General features: G+C 51.0%; 1 protein-coding gene across 2 annotated transcripts; it reads left to right on the top strand.

Annotated features, from left to right (window-relative positions):
- The first annotated feature begins 5,039 nt into the window (after positions 1-5,039).
- On the top strand, positions 5,040-8,255 carry Glyctk (glycerate kinase). 2 transcript variants are annotated; one of them, XM_051140425.1, is made up of 5 exons: positions 5,040-5,151; positions 5,314-5,729; positions 5,998-6,149; positions 6,765-6,940; positions 7,187-8,255. In XM_051140425.1, the coding sequence occupies exons 2-5, from the start codon at positions 5,353-5,355 to the stop codon at positions 8,051-8,053; spliced, it is 1,572 nt and encodes a 523-aa protein (XP_050996382.1). In that variant the 5' UTR covers positions 5,040-5,151; positions 5,314-5,352; the 3' UTR covers positions 8,054-8,255. The 2 variants fall into 2 exon arrangements, with proteins under 2 accessions (XP_050996382.1, XP_050996381.1); XM_051140424.1 differs by lacking the exon at positions 5,040-5,151 and having other exon boundaries at positions 5,183-5,729.
- Positions 8,256-21,822: the final 13,567 nt, after the last annotated feature.

Below are 21,822 nucleotides of genomic sequence, written 5' to 3'. Positions count from 1 at the left end.
TGCTTTGTAGAGCAGGTTGGCCTTGAACTCACAGTAATCTGCCTGCCTCCACCTCCCAGAGTGTTGAGATTACAGGTGTGCACCAACGCACCTAGTGAAGTAGGGTCGTCCTAATCACATGTGGTGATGCAAACCTTTAATCCAATCCAATCACTCCAGAGACAGGTGGATCTCTGTGAGTCTGTTCTACATAGTGAGTTCCAGGACAACCAGGACTACATGGTGAGAGCTTGTCTCAAAAACCAAAACAAAGCCAGGCGTGGTGGCACACGCCTTTAATCCCAGCACTCGGGAGGCAGAAGCAGGCGGATCGCTGTGAGTTCAAGGCCAGTCTGGTCTGTAAAGTGAGTCCAGGACAGCCAAGGCTACACAGGGAAACCCTGTCTCGAAAAACCAAAAACAAACAAACAAAAAAAAACCAAGCTGAGCAGTGGTGGCACACACCTTCAATTCCAGCACTCAGGAGACACAGGCAGGTGGATCACTGTGAGTTCAAGGCCAGCCTGGTCTACAAAGCAAGTCCAGGACAGTCAAGGCTACACTGAGAAACCCTGTCTCGGAAAAACCAAAACCAGAAAAAAAAAAAGTAGGGATTTGGGGAGATGGTTAGATCCTGAGGGTATGTTCATTGTAACAGGCCACCATGTGAAGTCATGTTTTATATGCTCACGAGGATACAGTGATGTCATTTTGGAAACAGAATTAAAGCCATGGGCAGACACGAGACCTGCAGATCACTTGCTCATTTTGTATGTGTGTGTATGTATATGTGTGTGCATGTATAGGTGAAGGCCAAAAGACAACCTTGGGTGTTACTCATTTATTGTTTAATTAATTTACTTTAAAGTTTTTGTGTGTGTATGAGTATTTTGCCTGCATATGCGTAAGTGCACAGTGCCTGGTGCCCTCAGTGGCCAGAGGAGGGCACTGGATCACTAGGAACTTGGAGTTACAGATGGTTGTAAGCTGCCATGTGGGTGCTGGGAAGAGAACCCCTGTCCTTTGGAAGAGTAGGGGGTGCTCTAAACCACTGAGCTCTCTTTTTCAGGCCTCCCCCCGCCCCTTTTGAGACAAGGTCTTCCAGACTGACCTTAAACTACATAGACCAGGATGACTTTGAGATCCGGATTCTGCTAATTGTTGAGATTATAAGCATGTACCATAAAGCTTGGCTTGTGTGATGGCTGCCAGTCAGACCAAGGCCTTGTGCATGCTAAGCAAGTTCCATATCTGCTGAGCTATAGTCCCAGCCCTGTCTCCAATCATGATAAAAAAGGTTTCCTTATGTGCATAAATGTTTGCCTATTGTATGTACCGTACCACATGAATGCCTGAGGAGGTCAGAAGAGGACATCAGCTTCCTTGGAACTGGAACTCTGGGATACTTGTAATTCTATCATTCTGTTCCCTGGATGCTAGGAACAGAGCCCAGGACCTTTGCAAGAGCAACAAATGCTCTTAACCACTGAACCATCTCTCCATCTCCCTGTACCAATTTTTAAATACTCCATTGCCATTCAAGAAGATTAAGCACAGGGGACTGTAAATTCCTGCTTGGTATTGAGTTGATCTAATTCTTGCTTGTATTTCTGTTGCTTTGCATACAAGCAGAAACTGGAATTTCCTTTCCCCTACCTTTTTTTTTTTTTTTTTTTTTGATTTTTCGAGACAGGGTTTCTCTGTGTAGCCGTGACTGTCCTGGACTCACTTTGTAGTCCAGGCTGGCTTTGAACCTACAGCGATCCGCCTGCCTCTGCCTCCCGAGTGCTGGGATTAAAGGCATGCGCCACCACGCCCGGCTTTTTTTTTTTTTTTTTTTTTTTTAAAGGAATGTTGAGACAGGAACCCACTGTGTTGCCCAGACTGATAGGGAACAGCAATGCCATCAGTTGCAAAATGGAAGGGGGTTTCACAAAAGAGAAAGAGATTTTGCTGAGTGGTGGGAAGGACCCCCAAGTAAGGAAATTTAGACGTGGGGTGTGGCCCGTTGCTGTGGTGATTAAGCGTCTCAATTACACAGTAGTACGTACCTGCAACTTTAGTAATGTTTTTTGTTTTTGTTTTTTTTTGAGACAGGGTTTCTCTTGTAGTCCTGGACTCCCTTTGTAGACCAGGCTGGCCTCCAACTCACAGCGATCTGCCTGCCTCTCTCTCTGTCTCCCAAGTGCTGGGATTAAAGGCATGCACCACTATGCCCGGCACCTATGTCCTCGGTCTTTGTTTTTCTTTTTCTTTTCTTTTTTTCGAGACAGGGTTTCTCTGTGAAGCCTTGCCTGTCCTGGACTAGCTCTGTAGACCAGGCTGGCCTTGAACTCACAGAGATCCACCTGCCTCTGCCTCTTCTGGGATTACAGGCATGTGCCACCTGTCGTTTTGATTACAGGCGGTGTGTTCAAAGAGCACGGAACAGAAATCTTTTGCAGAGTTAGCTGTATGTGGTGGTTTATGTAAAAGAATGGTAAATATCAGCGAATTGTCATGGAATTATATGTATGCGGAGGAGCGTGGATGACCTTAAATCTCTAGAGGGGTGTGTTGTAGCTCTCTCCGATGGTTCAGCCAGTTGTCTGGCACCTAACAGAAATTCAGGGTGTGTTTAATGGCCGGCTGGACCTAACGGGATGAAAAGGGAAGGATCATTACTAACCACTGAGAATTCACTGCAGGAATACAGAAACCAGAGGCCCTGACTCGCATCCTGTCAGCTTTTCTGGCGATCAGTGAAGCATGAAAGTTCTAAACCATGCTCCCGGTCTCCAGGGAGACCGTAGACCTGCCATTTCCGGATTAATCCCCACCCACATGGAGTACTTCCCGGTCTCCAGGGAGACCGTAGACCTGCCATTTCCGGATTAATCCCCACCCACATGGAGTACTTCCCGGTCTCCGGCGCTGGAAGCTGCGGAAAGGTAAGTTTGCGTCTCAAGGACATACATGGTTCTTGGGAGGCATTCCTGGCCCGGGCGGAGGCAAATGTAGGCGACAACAGCCCCATAATTTTGCGACACCTAGCAGTACGCGGCAACCGTTTCCCTCGCGAAGATTATGGGCTACTAGTCCCGGTGATGTCACTTCCGGCCACCTGGCGGGTCCCCAAATCTGGACGTGATGTCGGCGCCACTTGGTTCCGGGTGGAGTCGAGGCTGGTCTTTACGTATTCTCATGTAGTAGAGCGCTGGAGCTGGGAAGGTGTAGTGTCTTAAATAGAGCTGGGGATTTGGCAACTGAAAATGGAAGTCGTCCAATTAAAATTAGACTTACCACAACGTAATTTTTAGTTGCACATAATTCCAAACATACTGGTCATAGTTAGACAAAATTACTTTGCGAAATTCAGATTTCACCAAATGTTCCGCATTTTATCCGACAATTTTAGCCTGGAACATTTTTTTTTTTTTTGTCCTGAATTCTAATAGGGATCTTGTAGGCTTTTGCTGCTCTGTGAAATAGACACAAAGTTCACATAGGGCTGAGCATTGTCTTCTAGACGCTGAGATGTGTTTTGCTCCAACTCCTGCAGAAACCTTACATGAAAACAGGACATATTTCAGACAAACTACAGCTGTGCCCTGTGTATCCTTATCACAGTGCAGCTAGTATTTATTTTTTTTGGAAGGGGGGGAGAAGCCTTGTAAACTATAAGGCTAAATGGCACGAGTCTGGAAGTTGCCACATGATTTAGGAGTGCGATAAACTGAGTTTTCTCTGTACATTGGACAGAGACTCAGAAAGCCTGAGGTGTCAGGAAAACAAGAGTATTGGTCTCCCACCACTATGGAGAATTCTGTGACTTCATGCTTGATAGAGATCGTCTCTCCCGCAGAAGTACACTTTCAAGTTCCCCGAGAGAATTAGGCTTAATTTCATCCCACCTCTCATCTTGCAATTGAGCTCAGATTGAGAAAAGATTCCTAGACTCCTTCCTCTTCCATCCACGATTACAGAAAAACAGTTGTCTTTAAGCACAATGGTAGGCATTTACCACAGTAAGTATCTTTTTTTAAGGGGCTTTATTTTTATTTTAAAGCTTTATTTATTAATTATGTATACAGTGTTCTGCCTACATGTAACACCTGCAGGCCAGAAGAGGGTACCAGATCTAATTATAGATGGTTGTGAACTATCATGTGGTTGCTGGGAATTGAACTCCGGACCTCTAGAAAAGCAGCCAGTGCTCTTAACCTCTGAGCCATCTTTCCAGCCCTTTTTAGGGGCTTTAATGTAGCTCAGTGGTAGAGTGAATACTTGTCACAAGCAAAACCCTGGGTTCATTCTCCAGTCTTCCCCCACCCCCAATCTAGATACCTTTTTACAGATGAGCCCTTTGGCTTTAGTGTTCCTATATTTACCCTGTATAGTTTTCTGACCTTCACCCCAAGACCTTTCTGTTTTTCACTCTGCTCAGTGAGGAAAATGATTGTTTGGGCATAGTTAGTGGAGATTGGCCTCTGCCAGCTCCAGCACTGGGCTCTTCCTGCAGTGAGCGCTGTAGCTCAGGACTTGTTTTGCTCTCAGGGAGCCAGAAAGGGGTGTTCCTGGCAAGGCTGGTACTGACCAGCTGTGTGGGTAGAACGGCATCTTTTTCTTTGTCCTGTAGATGAGCCCCATACCATGTGCCCTCTTGCATATAACCTAGCAGCTTGCCAAAGGTCTCACCTTGAGTCAGATTTCTGTAGCTACCCCTGATTTGTGCCTGGATCTCTTGCTGAACTGGCCTGGGTTCTGAGGTTGCTTAGCTTGTGTGCACTGATAAATCTGTAGCCTTCTCCATGGACCTGACTCTCCCATTCTAGTCTTATGAGCTAATGAAATAAAGCAGGCTAGAGGTCAGTGGGCTTGAGGTTAGCTGGTGAGACAACAGCCTTTTTTTCTCCCCCAGTAGAAGTGGTAAAGAGGTAAAGCAGAAATGCCAGAAAGGGGCTTGGAAGTAACAGGATGTGGAAAATAGAACGGCACAGGAGCCCACTGGTAGGAATGGCTTCTTTTGTGAATGATTAACTACTAGGCAAAGGAGGTGACCTAGGAGGAGGGTCCACTTAACAGCAACTTTGGACTTGGGGCAGAGTGTCTAGAAGATTGGTGTGCGGCCCCCAGCAGAGGAGGACGTGGCTGGGCATCAGGGCTAGGCTCCCAGGCCTGGAGTAAGATCAGGTTTGCTGTAGGCTTCATGAATTCCCCTTTCGTTTTCATTTCAGGTGGCTCATTCTTGCAGCAATAGCTATGTGGAGTCCACCAGTCCTGAGCCCTCCGAGGGGGTGGCCATGGCGGTGGGGTGTTCTGTCTGTGGCCTGACTCATTCTCCTCCCTCTCTAGGCAGCTATGAATACAAGGCTGTGCTGAGAGAAGTGGGGCATGGCTGCAGCCCTGCAGGTCTTGCCCTGTCTCCTCCGAGCCCCATCACGTCCATTCCTCTGGGGGCCCCCGGTGGCCCGGATGACCAGTGGTATGGCCTTGGCAGAACAGGCACGGCAGCTGTTTGAGAGTGCTGTGGGTGCCGTGCAGCCGGGCCCCATGCTGCAAAGGACACTGTCCTTGGATCCTAGTGGCAGACAACTGAAGGTGCGGGATCGGAGCTTTCAGCTACGGGAAAACCTCTACCTAGTGGGCTTCGGCAAGGCTGTCCTGGGCATGGCCGCTGCTGCTGAGGAGCTACTGGGCCAACATCTCGTGCAGGGTGTGATCAGTGTTCCCAAGGGGATCCGAGCTGCTATGGAGTATGCTGGAAAGCAGTAAGAATCTATGATGGAGCCGGGGGTTGGGGGTTGAAGCGTGGAGGGTGCGTCTGAGAGGGCCACCCTCCACTGCCCTGTAGAGGAAAACCTCCCTTTATCCTTGGCCTTCCTATCTCCTGGGTCTGGCCTGGTTTCAAGATAGGTGTCAGTGGGCATCCTCACTCATGCCACTTTCACCTGTATGACTCAGAGGTCAGGTGTGTGTGTGTGTGTAAGCGTGTGTAAGCCCACCTCATCTCTTCTTCTCTGTTTGCTTCCTCCTCAGAGAGATGCTGTTGAAGCCACACAGCCACATCCAGGTGTTCGAGGGTGCGGAATACAACTTACCAGATCGTGACGCACTGCGGGCTGCTCTGGCCATCCAGCAGCTGGCAGAGGGGCTCACTGCTGATGACCTGCTGCTTGTACTCATTTCAGGTGTGGCTTCCAGATCAGCTGGCGACAGCTGACAGGGATGCCCCAAATACCAGATCCTTGAGAAATTGATCTGAGCCCCCATGGTCTCAGGGTGAAGTCAGCACCAGGGGAGACAGTGAGGAACCTGGAGGGGACCTTGTGGGTGGTGTCGGGTCAGCCATCTGTCCTGAACTGTGAGGTCCTCCTCCTGAACATCTGTAATGGTGACGACACAACGGGGCACCTAACACTGACATACATCAGAACCTTTGGAAAATGTTGCTGTCTGCCTCTGTGTCGCTCCAGAGACTGGGTTTCCAGCTCCCACAGAACGTTCTCCTTATTTATTTGCTGTTTTTTCTTGCTACTCCTTAGCTTTACATTTTATTTATTTATTTTTGTGGTACTGGGAATTGGGTTCAGGGCTTCACACAGGCTAGGCAAGCACTTTCCACGCTATAGCCCCAGCCCTTCTAGTGTCTTCTGGGATCTGGAGCGCCCCAGGTAGGGGAACAATTTCACTCCATGTCCACAGGGGGGCACTGTAACTCCATCTTCTTAGTCCACTTCCCTTGTGGCTTGCCTGGCTTGGGCTGTTTGTTTCCTCTCCCTGAGAGACCCACACTGACTCTGCAGGTGGAGGCTCAGCCCTGCTGCCTGCTCCCATCCCACCTGTCACACTGGAGGAGAAACAGATGCTCACCAAGCTGCTGACAGCCCGTGGAGCCACAATCCAGGAGCTGAACACCATGCGCAAGGCCTTGTCCCAGCTGAAGGGTGGAGGGTTGGCTCAGGCTGCCTATCCTGCTCAGGTGCATTAAATTACTTCTTCAGCCAGCCCTGGGAGATGAAAGGCCTAGGCCAACATATAAGTTGGCAGGGGCCTCATCGGGGAAGTCCTGGGAGGAGGCCCCCTCGTTAGGAGTTCTGTCAGCCCACCTGAAAGTGGCAAGAAGTGGGAATGGAAGCATGCAGGTGGTGCATATAGGTGGTGTACACTCAGGGCCCTGGGACATGGAGGAGGCCAGACTGAGCCTTCTTTTGTGGCCTCTGTCTAGGTGGTAAGCCTCATCTTGTCAGATGTGATTGGGGACCCTCTGGAGGTGATCGCCAGTGGCCCCACTGTGGCCAGTGGCCACAGTGTGCAAGATTGCCTGCACATCCTTAATCGCTACGGGCTTCGTGCTGCTCTGCCACGCTCCGTGAAGACTGTGCTCTCCAGAGCTGACTCTGACCCCCGCGGGCCACATACCTGTGGTCATGTGCTCAACGTGATCATTGGCTCTAATTCTCTGGCGCTGGCTGAGGCTCAGAGGCAAGCTGAGGTACTGGGCTACCATGCCATGGTGCTGAGCACAGCCATGCAGGGCAATGTAAAAAGTGTGGCACAGTTCTATGGGCTGTTAGCCCAGGTGGCTGCAGCCCGCCTTACTTCGTCCACGGTTGGGCATCTCTCGGCAGAGGAGGCAAAACTCCATCAGCTGGCAGCTGAACTCCAGCTCCCAGACCTGCAGCTGGAGGAAGCTCTGAAAGCTGTGGCAAAGGCTCAAGGCCCAGTCTGCTTTCTGGCTGGTGGCGAGCCCACGGTGCAGCTGCAGGGATCTGGCAAGGGCGGCCGGAACCAAGAACTAGCCCTACATGTGGGAGTAGACCTGGGGAGACAGCCACTGGGACCCATTGATGTGCTGTTTTTGAGTGGAGGCACCGATGGGCAGGATGGGCCTACAGAGGTGGCCGGGGCCTGGGTCATGTCTGACCTTGTCAGCCAGGCTTCTGCTAACGGCCTGGACGTGGCCACCTCCCTTGCCCACAACGACTCATATACCTTTTTTTGCCACCTCCAGGGTGGAACACACCTGCTACATACAGGGCTGACAGGGACCAATGTCATGGATGTTCACATTCTGATTTTTCGTCCTCATTGATGGCATAGGTCATATTTTGAGAGTATCAAAGAAACCTGTGAGGGCAGAGTCTTCTAGAAAGATCATGGGCTACCTCCCAGGGCCTTGCTGTGCTTCAGGACTCTCCTCTTCACCTAGTTGCTTTGTTGCTTCACTCACCTTCCACAGGTCAACAGCACATTCTTTCCCTGAACTAGATTAGAAAGTTACCTAGGGGTCTCTTCAGGCTATAGGGCACTGAGCTTGTTTTCCTGCGCCAGCCCTATTATCCCAGGCTAAACATGCTGTGTTCCATAACCACTTCTCTGGGTATAGTTGAGGCCCTGGTGTCAGCATTTCAGTGCCTGGCTCCAGGACTAGAGTGGTAGGTCAGAGCACTGAAGGAGTTCAACAGTTCCTCGTGCCAGCCTCTTACAGCTGGCAGAGGTGAGTCCCTTGGCTTGGCCTGCAGCCGCTGGCCTGCCTCTCCCTGAGTCCTCTTGTTCAATGTCAGTGTCCTCCGTTGGCTGTCCCCACCGTGCGCCACGGCTCCAATCCCTATATGAGTGAGCAATAGAATCACATAGGAATAAAAAGCCATAGTGAACAGTGAGGCCTGGGGCTGCTCCTGTGGGCTCTTCTTCAACCATGAGGGGCTGAGGGGCTCTAGACAGAGCTGATGTGTCCTGGGAAAGAGCTTCCCTTTTCTGTTGGGCCCTGGACAGTCTGATCAGTTGGGCCACGACCTGGAGACCTGGCTTATGCGCTTTCTCTGGCCTGGGAGGGAGGTAGCAAGGCAAGCTGGCTCGAGAGGACCAGAGAGGTTTAGGGAGATGGAATACTTTGTAGGAGGACCAGAGAGGTTTAGGGAGATGGAATACTTTGTAGCATTTTTCCCTTCTGTTGTGTGGAGGGCCAAAGTCTCTGGGATTTTGTCTTTACGCTGGTGTGCTGGTATCCTCTAGGGGTTGTCCTGCCCCTGTGTCCTTGACGTTGGGAATACATTCCCATTAGACATTAAAGTTGCAGGCGGGAGCTTTGAGAGAAGAAGGCCCAAGGGCTTTTCAGCCTACCCTGGTGTCCTTGTGTGGTGAACGAGTGAGCACTGAACACTGGCGTCAGATGGGTATGTAGTGTTCCCACAGGTGCTTTTCAGAGTAGGGTTCCTTGTGGGGGAGAGCTGCCTCCATTGCCTGCTGAAGGCTTTGCGTATAGGCAGAGTCTTGCTGGGGGCTCCCCTTGTCTACCTTGGTCCCTTTCCTGTGCCTATGCTTTCAGAGTCTGGGGGCCACAGTCTGCATTGGGCCCCATTAGAGCAAACAGTATGTGGAGTAACCCACTGTATTGCCTAACCTATATTTGTTCAGTCTAGATGACAAAAATAGGCAAATTCCTCAGAAAGTTCTGTGGCACTCCCCCCCACCCCCCAGCTCTGTGAATGTCAGTTATGCAGCTGGGCCTGGTTGCACGGGCCTGTAACCTCAAATACTTGAGAGGCAGGAGGACCAGTAGTTAGTTCCTGGCTAGCCTGGCTAGCACAGGCAATTCAGTGAGATGCCATTTCAGAGAGCTTTAAAAAGTGGCATTGGGGGCTAGAGAGATGGCTCAGAGGTTAAGAGCACTGGCTGCTCTTCCAGAGGTCCTGAGTTCAATTCCCAGCAACCACATGGTGGCTCACAACCATCTATAATGAGATCTGATGCCCTCTTCTGTCATGCATGCAGAGCACTGTATATATAATAATAAATAAATCTTTTTTAAAAAAGGTGGCCTTGGAATATAGTCAACGATACTGTCCTAGCATGTGTGAAGCCCTGGGTTCAGTTCCCAGCACTGAAAAGTAAAATGAATGAATGAATGAATGAATGAACGAACGAACATGGGTCCTGTTAATGAATTGTTAAAGACACTCCCCTCCTTGGGCTTTTCGCTGCCATCTCTCCTAACTCAGGTTTTTGCTGCCCAAGTCCCCACTTCATCTTCACATGCTGACACTTTGCACGGCTTGAGGATTTTGACCCGAGGTGTCGCAGGCCTCCCTCACATTAAAGCCTCCTCATTCTCCGCACTGGGCATGAGCTGTGGGTCTGGAGAACCTTTCGGGGGTCAGCTTGTCATTTGCCCTGTAGCTGGAGAGCTAGGGAAGGTGGTTCATCCGGGATGCAGGGCTAGGTAGTCACAGAGCTAGAATGAGAACCTGGTCTGGATCCATCTGGGCATTCTCTGCTGCTCTTTGGGGGCTCAGATACCGAGGGGCCAACCCAAGGCCCAGGCAGAGTTAGGGGATTCCCTTTTGCTTCCCTTGGTGGTTTGAGGGAGGTGATATGACCATACTTACCCTCTTCAGGGATTTGTATGGCTGAGTTGTTCAGTTTGTGGTTTGGAAGGGCAGTGCGCTGGGCAGCTTGGTGCCTCTTCCTAAAGGTGTCCTTACACCTGAGTGTGCATGTGTAGGGCGTGTGTGTCTGGTGCCGTGTGCAGCCAGTCACTGAGCAGAGGCCTCCACACTGCTCTGCTCCATTCCAAGGTGTAGGCTGTTTGTTTGGATATTGAGCAACATGGTGAGCAGGGAGACCTTAAAGGCTGCCAGAGGCAGGATGGCACAGGGCCTCATGTGCCTGGTTGCAGGAGTTAACCTTACTTTGATAACAGACGTAAGCTTCATGAACATTTTACCAGGGCCCCAAGGGGATGTGGCAGGATTGGTGCTGAGGGGGCAGGGGATGAAGGTATGTGAGGAGGTAGGAGGGTCCCAGATGGAGAGACACATCCACATCGTGTGGCTTCCAGCACTTACTTCCCCCTCTCTCCCTCCCTCCCTCCCTCCCTTTACAAGTTCCTTATAGTCTCAGCCCTGTAGTTTTCATTTAGTATTGGCAACCCTGTTCTCTCTCTCTCTCTCTCTCTCTCTCTCTCTCTCTCTCTCTCTCTCTCTCTCTCTCACCTCTCTCACCCTCGCTCTCCCCTCTCCTCCTCTCTCTCTCTCTCGTCTCTCCTCCTCCTCCTCTCTCTCTCTCTCTCTTTTAAAGATAGGGTCACTATGTAGCCCTACCTAGCTTTCAACTCACAGAGATCCATCTGCCTCTGTTTCCCAAGTGCTGGGATTAAAGGTACCACCACATCCAGTTCATTGGCAATTCTTTAGATGCCCACTTTGGAATCAAGATGAAAGCCCTGGTTCAAATATCTTTGGGGATAAATGTGCCCCTCCGTCCCTGGGAACGTCATCACTGCCTTGAGGATGAGGAAGGTAGAGAGGCTGGGCAGTTAGTGCCTCCATTAGGGGGCATAGAGAGTCTGTGTAAATGTAAAAACTCCTTCGAGTGGCACTTAAGTGGCCTGGAAGGTACATTAGAGTGGCGCTCAGGTCCCAGGCCCTTGTCCTGGCCTTCTTACCTTTCTTTCCTCTCTCTTTCTGACGTAGACAATGTCTGTGCCCTGCTCACCTCTGGTGGGGCGGGGTTTTCAACAGCAGGTGGATCTCTATGTGAAGCTCCATGCAAATAGGGAGCTCAGGGAAAGGTGGGGGGGAGGGAGGCGGGTCGGGGGGAGGCGGGGGGGGGGGTGGGAAGGGAGATAGATAGGGCTGAAGGATGGCTGCTCTTCCAGAGGATCTGAGGTCAGGCTCAGCCCCACCACAGCAGCTCACAACTGTCTACCACTACAGTTCCAGGGACCCAGCACTTTTATTCTGCTTTCCATGAACACCAGGCATACATGTGATATACATACACATACATACATACATACATACATACAGGCAAACCACTTACATGAATAAAATCTTAAAAAGTCTTAGAAATAGAGCCGGGCGTGGTGGCGCATGCCTTTAATCCCAGCACTCGGGAGGCAGAGGCAGGCGGATCGCTGTGAGTTCGAGGCCAGCCTGGTCTACAAAGTGAGTCCAGGACGGCCAAGGCTACACAGAGAAACCCTGTCTCGAAAAACCAAAAAAAAAAAAAAAAAAAAAGTCTTAGAAATAGATACAAATCTATAAAAAATTATAGATATTAGTATCTTCCAAAGATAACTGTAAAGAGATTGCAGTTTAGAGAGGCAAGATTAGAGCCAGCAGGACACTGCTATTCATGGCCTGAAGCCAAGCAAGCCACCTGCCACCTATGTCTCTGACATGAGAATGGCATTAGCAAAAAAAAAAAAAAAAAAAAAAGCATTAGTTGGCGTAAAAAAAAAAAAAAAAAAAAAAAGCCAGGCAGGGTGGCGCACACCTTTAATCCCAGCACTCAGGAGGCAGAGGCAGGTGGATCTCGGTGAGTTCGAGGCCAGCCTGGTCTACAAAGTGGGTCCAGGACAAGCAAGGCTACACAGAGACACCCTGTCTCGAAAAACCAAAACCAAAACCAAACAAAAAAGCCAGGGTCTCATATAGTTCAAGGTTAACCTCCAGCTTGAGATGTAGCCAAGGATGACTTTGAATCTCGCCATTCCCCTCTCTCTATCTCATGAGTACTGGGATTACAGACACGTGCTGTCAGTTTGATCTGGTGCTGGGATCACAACCCAGGGCCGCATGAATGCTCACGACTGCTCTACTGACGGAGTGACAACCCAAGTTTGTCCTTAGTGTGAATGTGTCTGTCACTGAGCTGCACCTCCAGTTCAGGCATGGTTTTTGAGTTATGGGGGAGTCCAACAGCTGAGGGAGGGGGATTGGCCAAAGTTAGAGTCAGCTGGCCCTCTCTAGCAGCAAGAAGGACCCCTAATATCTCAGGGGGAAAAAAAAAAGGCAGGGAAGCCTGCCTCCCTCTGAGTTTGGGTCAAATATGATAAACATAGACCCAGATAAGGGAGGGGACAACTAGGCTGTCCCCAGGCTGCCTTAGAGGGCTTGGAGTGTGCTAGGGGAAGGAAATGGGCCATGCATGTGGGTGACGGGGTGAGCCCCGATACCCAGTGACTGAGGTGAACTTCCATGCAAGACAGAGCTGTAGTACGCTGTGCTCAGCCTGGGAGAGAGGGTTTTCTCCAAGAAGCAGGGATACCTGAGGCCAAGCCTCCCTAGGTAACCGCTAGTGCCAGCCCCGAGGCTTTGCTTGCCCTCTTCCCCTGGTTCAGGCTGGCCTGTAGAGTGGCTGGAAGGCGTGGGTGGGAGGCGGGTATTTGGGTACTTAGCAGCTATAGCACCTCCATCTGGGGGAGCAGTGGGGGTAAGATCAGTGGCAGCAGTGGCTACTCTACTAAAATAAAGTTTTGGCCAAGGGCAAGGGAGAATTGGCCTTTGGAAATGTGTGCCCTAGGTACTCAGCCCTTAGGCCACCACCCTTACTTAGTAACTATAACTCAAGGAATCGATCCACTTTATGTTCCCGCTCACTATAGGCACTGGGTAGTTCGAGGCAGCCTGAGACCCTCCCCCAGAATGCGCCCCTCCCCCATTGGGTCACCACTCTCCTAGCGTTTTCTGGGTCTCCTGCAACTAGCAGAGCTCTTGAGGACTTTGAGCTTTTCAGTCTTGGTCCCAGTTAAAGCCAGCCCTGCCTCCAGCTCAGCTGAGAAAGGGGTCCAGGAGGCTCATTCCTGTCCCTTCCCTTCACTCCACGCCCTCACTGGCCAGCTTTAGGCTCTCAGCATCTTCTGGTGACTCCAGGTTTCTCCAGAAAGTGACTTGTAGCTTCTTCACTTAAGAGCCAGGGCTCTGTCTCCACTTGCTTTCCACCTCCTCACCCTACTCCTCCCACAGAGCCCGAAACCTTTCTGTCCCTCCTAGCTCCAGGAAGCGAATTGAAGGAACATCTGTTCCCTGGCCTCAAACGCTGTTTGCAACTCTGGGGGAATGCTGTCTTGGGCACCCTTGTGTCTGGGCGGGAGCTGGTCAAAGACCCGCAGAGAAGAGAAAGATAACCTCATCTCCTATAGCTTTGTGAGTCTGGGGGTCAGTAGCTTGGAGAAAACCCGGGAACTGGCGGGGGGGGGGGGGAGCTGTGCCCCGCCCCCTCCACTTGGGCAGTAGTAAAGCCCTAGCACATCCTGACCCGTAAACAACCCCCGGGACCCCCCACTCCCCCCCCCCGCACTTGTGAGGGTCACAATGCAGTCAGTGCGGCTGATGGCCCCTGGCAATCTCCTAGCTGCAGCCCAGCTAGCGGCAGGGAGGACTGGGCGTAGACTCAAACCTTCAGGGGTGGGCTGTTCTGGGTACCCCAGTCTCCCCTTTTACTCTGTTGGGTCCTCCTAGGGTCTCCCTCAGCCTTGGGCCATCAGCCGAAGCGGGGTACAAGGACCGGGACAGCCTGCCAGCTCCCTGCTAGCCCTTTCCCTCCGCCCTGTTCTTGCTGACCAGTAGGGCACCTGCGGCTAGCACTCTGCTGCTTCCGTTGCCCTGGGCAGAGAAGTGATGTGGCCCGGGCTGCCTACTGTCCCCACCTGCCTGCCCCCAGGGCTTCGGCTGCCCCGCGCCTGTGTCCCCGAACCCCCAGCTTACCTCAGTGGCGCTGTCTCCTTACCAGAGGCACTGCAGTGTGGGAACTGTCCCGAGGAGCCGGTTCTCAGCTGAAACAAAGAGGTGGGGGAGAAAGAGGGGGGCAGCGGGAGAGGGAGAGGGTGAGTGAGCGGGTGAGGACTGACTGAGGAGTGGAGGCTGGAGGAGGAAGAGAGGAAAGAGAGGGTGAGAAGAGAGGGGAGGACGAGCCGGCACTACCCCTGCGGGAGAGAAAGCCCGATTACCCGAATTGGGGGGCCCCAGAAAGGAGGGAAGAGGAAATGGGGAGGGGGCCAGGCCGAGAGGAGAGAGAGAGGGGGAAAGCAAGGACAGGGTGAGGGGATTGGGACAAGTCAGGGGATATGGACAGAAGAGGGAGCATTGGAGGGCGGGAAGGGTTGCAGTGAGCGGACGGGTCCCACCCCGTCCCGTGCCAGGTTCTGATCTGAGACTTGAATGGGTAAAAGGCTATACAAGAAAGGGGGGGATGGCTGGGAGAGGGACCTGCCGGGCAAAGGACAAGGGCTGGCGGGCTGGCTTGGGAGGCCAGGGCCAGCCACAAAGGCGCGAGAACAAAGGTGTCTGAGGAGGAGGAGTAGGACCCCTGCTGACCGCAGGTGCACCAGCCCTGAGCACACAGAGTACCCCCCCCCCCCCAGCAGGTTTGCTAGAGCTGCCCAGGCAGGAGAGGCCCCTCAAGGTCCAGGGGCTGAGGGAGCAGACAGGGCTCTGTTTCCTTGAGAGCCCTGAACACCCTAACCCATACTCCGTGATCAGGGTGCTGGTGCCACTGCCTTTGATGGGGAGGGGGAGGAGACAGTTAATCGGGGAGTGAGTCTGAGGGGCCCCAAGGGAGAAGCAGAGGATGGTGGGCATATGGAGGAAGCAGAATGGTGGGGTTTCAAGCAGGGAAAGAGGCGGTTAGGAGGGGAGGCAGAGCGCTACCACACAGACCCTCCCAAAGCGAGACCCTCCTACTCCGCTCCGTGTGCTACTTGGGCTGCCTGATCCCTAAAGGTGAACTGGTGATCCTTGCTGCCAAGCGCTGCTGGGACAGGCATAGGACACTGCCTAGGAAAGTTGCCTTGGTTGTCTGGGCTCAGCATGTGCTAGCAGTGCTGGGGGGAGGGCGGTGAAGGAGCCTGGGTAGCAGCCAGGGATGGTCAGGTCTTCCGTACTTGCTCACCAAAGAGAGCTCTTTTCTTGTCTACTCTGAGGTTCCTCATAGTCGTGTTTTGGGGCAAGGGGCTGGAACATGGGCGTGTGTAAAGCTATGGTGGTGGTTGATGGTTGGGGGAGAGTGAGCCCTCAAGCTCCAACCTGCGTGGTCACACCACCTAGCAGCCTGGACCCTCAAGAAAGGAAAAAGGCCTTTCTTCCTCCCACATTAACAATAACAGTTTTTATTGTTAGGGCTGGATCCCAGAGCCCTGCACATGCCAGGTAAGCATGCTACCACTGAACTGCATTCTCAGTCCTTGTATGTGGTGCATGCGTGTGTGTATGTGCACATGTGTGTGAGGATGCTCTCGCCCATGTGGACTCATAGGGTCAGGGGCTGACTCTGGCACGTCTTCTTCAGTGACTTTCCCACCTATATTTTTTGAGACAGAGTGTCACTGAACCTCACCTTCTTGGCTTGACCGGCTGACCAGCAAGTCCCTGGAATTTATTGTCTCTGCCTCCCAGTTGCAGGGGTCATAGGCTTTTTAGCTGCATCTGGCTTTTACTCAGGTGCAGGGCATCTGAATTCTGGTCCTCACACTTGCCCAGCATGCGCTTAACCTACCCAGCTTCTTGTCCAACTCCTGGTCATTGTCGTCATCGTCGTCATCATCATGGTCATCACATCCTCATCATCGTTTTCATCACCGTCACCATTGTTATTATTACTGGAGACAGGAACTTGCTAAGTAGCCAGGCTAGCCTGGGAATCCCTATGCAGTCCTAGCTGGCCTAACAATCCTCCTGCCTTAGGCTACAGGTGTGCACAACTATCCTTACTACTTATTTTACTTTTTATTTACAAATTATTTTCAAACTTAAAGAAAAATTACCAGAATAAGAATAGTATAGATGTGGGGCTGGAGAGATGGCTCAGCAGTTAAGAGTGTTCTTCCAAAGGACCCGGGTTCAATTCCTAGCACCCACATGGCAGCTCACAGTTGTCTGAAACCCCAGTTCCGAGGATCTGGCATCCTCACATAGACGTACAAGCAGTCAAACACTAATGCACATTAAAATAAGAAAAGTATGAATGTGACACCCAGCTGCCTTTTTTTTTTTTTTTTCTTGAGACAGGCTCACTTGCTGGTACTTGCTATGTAGCTAGCTGAGGCTGGCCTACTTGCAGTAATCCTCCTGCCTCAGCTTCTCCAGTGCTGGCATTATAGACATGAGGCATTGTGTTTAGTTTGTTCAACTGGTTTTTAAAAAAAATTATTTTGATTTTTTTTTAAATGACAGCTCCTGCATATATGTCTGTGCACCATATGTGTGACTGATGTCCATGGAGGCCAGGAGAGGGCAATAGATCCCTAGACGTGGACTTGCAGATGGTTATGAGCTGTCCTATGTGGCCTGGGAATCAAACCTGGGTCCTTTGCAAGAGCAGCCAGTGTTCTTAACCACTGAGCTATCTCTCCAGCCCTCAACTGTTCCTACCATCCAACTATTAGTATTTTTGCTGCAGTTCCTCTTTCTTTATATATTTGCCATTCATGCATTCATATAACCCCTTGTCTCCACCCCAGTTGTCTAAATAAGGTGCCTATTTCTGAAAGGATGACTCCATTGAGTCACCTCAGTCTTTTATTGATGGAGCCAGGCCAGTGGACCTCAGATCCCGCTGGGTGGAATGAATGAAGGCCTGCACAGGCAGTGAATGAGTGAGTGGATGTCCCTCACTGGGACCCTGAGACCCGGCTGGGTAGAGTGAGCTGTGCTGAGCTGTAGCCCTGGGAGGGAAGCAAGAGAGCAGGAAGGAGCTTTGTCCACCAACAAGCGAGCATGTGGTATTTGCTGGGTGTGGAGCTGTAGCATATGTCTGCAGAGCTGGCGGCACGCAAGCAGGCAGGCAGATGGGCAGAGAGGAGCTGCGAGAACGAATGGCCGTTGTAAGGCACCTGGGCATACGAGAGAGAGAGAGAGAGAGAGAGAGAGAGAGAGAGAGAGAGAGAGAGAGAGAGAGAGAGAGAGAGATACTGCTAGTCCTGAGGTGGAAGGCAAGCTGCTGGAGGTCTGCCTGAGCCCCTAACTCTGGGACCCTTTCCACAACTCCATGAAAGACAAGGTGGGTACAGGGGCCACTTGGCAGATGCTCCATGCTCGCTTACTTGGAGGAGGCAGGATGTGCCCCAGACCTTATGCCTTGTTTTTTTTTTTTTTTTAAAGACAGGGTCTCCTTACGTAGCCTAAACTGGCCTATGTCTCCTGAGTACTGGGATTATACGCATGTACCACCATACTCAGCTGCAGGGGTGTCATTCTTGTTACATTCCCCAATGTCCCTTTAGTTAATATGGCTGCTTCCAGCTCCTATCCAGACAAGTTTTGGGTTGGAGTCATTGGGATGGGGCCAGTAGGAAAGGCATCTGGTACCAAGCTTGCAACCTGTGATCCCTGGGACACACATGGTGGAGGGAGAAAACCAACTCCCACAGGTTGTCTTCTGACCTCCTTGCAGGAATATATGCATGCCTGTGCGCAACTGCTGCTGCTGCTGCTGCTGCTACTCCTACTGCTGCTGCTGCTCCTCCTCCTCCTACCAAACAACAATAGGAGTTTCATATTTAGAAATCACACCTTGAAGATCATCTGGCTTCTGGTGTTCTGATTTTCTCCCTGCCTTGTAAGTGAAGGCTTGCTCCTCCCAGAAGCCCTCCAGACTTCTTCAGAACACCCTGCCTCGCATGTCTTCCTGGGAAGGCTGGTCGTAGTCATTATTGCTAGTACACACTTTTTTTTTTTAATCTCTAGCAACTGGGCCTTTGCTTGGTTAGCAGCTTAATTCACTTTTGCTTGCCAGGCTAAACATATATAACTGGATCTCAAAGATCGACACCAGTTAACGGCTAGCTTTGGTCCTGGCTGGACATTGGGTTCCCTTGATGACACTATGTCCAAAACGACCATAAGCCCAAAAGCTTGCTGAGGTGAGGGACAACAAAGGAACCCTATCGAAAGAAAAGGCTAGCTCATGACTACTAGCTGGTTTAGTGATTTCGTCTGTACTTTGCCCAGAACCCATGCAAACACACTCATCCAGAGCTACCATCCAGGGTCCTTTCTGAATTTCACCAGGTGACCCCTGGAAGGTCTGTTACCTCTGTCTTTTACCTCCAGAGCATCCTTATAGAAGCCCAGGACATATAGGGCTCCTCTCCCAGTGCCCATCCCCCTGAAGAGGTTTCAGCCAATTAGCACATACAGTATTTACTTAATTAGGGTAATGACATAATTAGTGTAACTTGGGCTCCATCACATGGCTTCAACATGCAATTAGGAGCTGTCAGTGGGAGGCGACATTGTGAAAACCCGCTCATTCATTTTTGGATCCAGCATGGGGGCCTAGCAGCTGCCTCTACGCTGCAGTGGGTGGTGGTGGTGAGTTGCCCGGTATGTGCTCAGAGTGTGTGTGAGAGAAACTGCCAGAACTCCATAGCCTGGGGCAAAGAGTAACCAGGGCAGAAAGGCAGTTTCCAGGGCTGACAAAGCCTGCTCACACCAAATATGGGGACTCCTACTCTGGGCCCGTTACCAGGGCATAGCATCTGTGGCCTGCTTTGTGTGGCTGAGCCTGGGCCCTTTGCCTGAACTGTCACCTGAAATGCAGGCAGGCCTGTTTTGTCTTCCTTTAGAGTTGCTATTTCAAAGATGCCACGGTTTCATACCTACAGATCTGTTGTTCCTTCAAGGTGGCCCCAAGAGGCTAGTGTATTGACTGTCAGGATTGGGTCAAGTATCCTAGTTGGATGAATGGGGAAACTGAGGCTCAAGGCAAAGGACTGGTAGGAACAGTCATGGGAGTGCTGGCCTGAAGATGTAGCTTGGAGTAGTTGAGGATTCTCCAACCCTGGATGTTGAGTGAACTTTTCCTGGGGTTACATAAACCCTAATAGGCATCAGCAACAGACTAAAGTAAGATTCCATTGGAGCCAACCAGTTTAGTGGGTTTGCTATGAGAACATGGGTGAGAGGGCTTATTCACAGGAGTGTGGGGAGGGGAGGTCCAAACAGCTGTATTACCCCAAAATGTTACCCAGCTTAGAGGGTGTCTTCCTCATGACTGCATATATGGGGTACCCTGTTCAGCTATCCTTTCATACTCTCTACCAGTAGTCCTCAGCCTTCCTAGCACTGCGCTCTTTAACACAGCTCCTCCTGTTACGGTGATGCCAGCCATAACATTATTTCATTGCTACTTCATAACTAATTTTGCTACTGTCATGAATCCTAATGTAAAATCTGATATGCAGGATATTTGATAAGCAACCCTCAAAGGGGTCATGACTCGCAGGTTGAGAACCACCGCTATTACCTCCCAAGACTGAGAAGGTACCCAGCCTGGGTGTAGGAAGGAGTAGCTGGAATCTCGGTGACAGTCTATGGCTTTTCTCACCCATTGATTTTATTTTATTTTTCTCTCCTTCCCTTTTTTTTTTTTTTTTTTTGAGACAGTGTTTCTCTGTGTAGCCTTGGCTGTCCTGAACTCGCTTTATAGACCAAACTGGTCTCGAACTCAGTGATCTGCCTACCTCAGCCTCCCTGAGTGCTGGGTTTAAAGGTGTGTGCCACCAAGCCTGGCTCCACCCATTTCTTTTCTTTCTTCTTTCTTTCTTTGTTTTTTGTTTTTTTTCAAGCCAGGGTTTCTCTGTGTAGCCTTGGCTGTCCTGGACTCTCTTGGTAGACCAGGCTGTCCTTGGACTCACAGTGATCCGCCTGCCTCTGCCTTCCGAGTGCTGGGATTAAAGGTGTGTGCCACCACACCTGGCTTTTTTAAAAAAAAAAAAAAGATTTATTTGTTCATTATTTATACAGTATTCTGCCTGCATGTATGCCTAGATGCCAGAAGAGGATACCAGATCACATTATAGGTGGCTGTGAGCCATCATGTGGTTGCTGGGAAGTGAACTCAGGACCTTTGGAAAAACAGCCAACACTTCTAGTGTCTGAGCCATCTCTTCAGCCCCCACCCATTTCTTTTTATGAGAGTTGCTTGCAGAGAACTACAGCTATCTAATGAAGAAAGTTATGCTTGGAAGGTACTATTCTATAGCACAGGGCATGTCACCCTCAGCCTTGCAAAGTTGTCTGCCCTGTGGGATCCTGTCCCTAAGAGAGAACAAGGTAGCCAGGTGGTGGTGGCACATGCCTTTAATCCCAGCACTTGGGAGGCAGGAGCAGACAAATCTCTGGGAGTTTGAGGCCAGTCTAGTCTACAGAGTGAAGATGCAAGCATGTGCACGTGTGTGTACACACACACACACACACACACACACACACACACACACACACACACACAAAGACAGAGAGAGAACATGCCTTTAGTCACTAGTTGGTCCTCCAGTTCCTCCCTCCACCTTTTCAGAGGTTAGCTGCGGAGTTAAAACCTGCAGCTCCCTACCTCTACCTCAGTTTTCAGTGACATTACCAAAAGCTCATAGAGTGCTCCTGGCTCACGGCTTGCCTCCTAGTTTCTCCTGCTAAGCAGCACCATGCTTTCATTTCTTATGTGGGGAGGCTGTGACGGAAAGCAAGTCCTAGTAAAGACAAGTGCTGAGCCCCAGGCTCTGTCTTTGTCTCTGCAGGTCAGGGTCTCCCACACAGGACATCTGCACCCATGCTAGTCACTGACCACACAGCATCAGGTAGGAGAGAGGCTCATGTGAGAACAGACTGGCGGTGCAACCAAGAAGATTCTCACCAAGCATGTGTGTGTGTCTCTCAGGTGGCCTCCCACATGGACGGAGGATGGGGATTGTGCAGTTCAAAAGGGCAGAGGGAATTGCTGGTTAGAACTCTGTCTCCCCAGGGACCCTGACCCTCGGGCAGGTGGGTAACCAGGGGGAAGCTGGCAGACAGCCCTGGTTGCTGGCAACAGTCAACAAAATTAAAACTCCATTATGTGGTCAGATTTCTATTAAGATCAGGACATCGTCTGTGAGATTGTATGACAGAATTCATTTTGCGAGACCAGGAGGCTGCAGAGCCCATGGCTACCTATAGCCAGAGGCCCAGACGGTCCTGAACATTTGGCTCAGTCTGCCATGGCTCCCTTGGGCTTTTCTGCCAAGGAAGTAAGGACCAGGGCAGAATGGAGGCTGGGGCTGAGACCAGATGGCACAGGGGCAGCAATGTCAGCTGCTGAGAG

The sequence above is a fragment of the Acomys russatus genome, chromosome 32, assembly GCF_903995435.1.
Source record: "Acomys russatus chromosome 32, mAcoRus1.1, whole genome shotgun sequence".
In the NCBI taxonomy this organism is placed as follows: Eukaryota; Metazoa; Chordata; class Mammalia; order Rodentia; family Muridae; genus Acomys; species Acomys russatus.
This window is presented reverse-complemented; position numbering and strand designations above follow the sequence as displayed.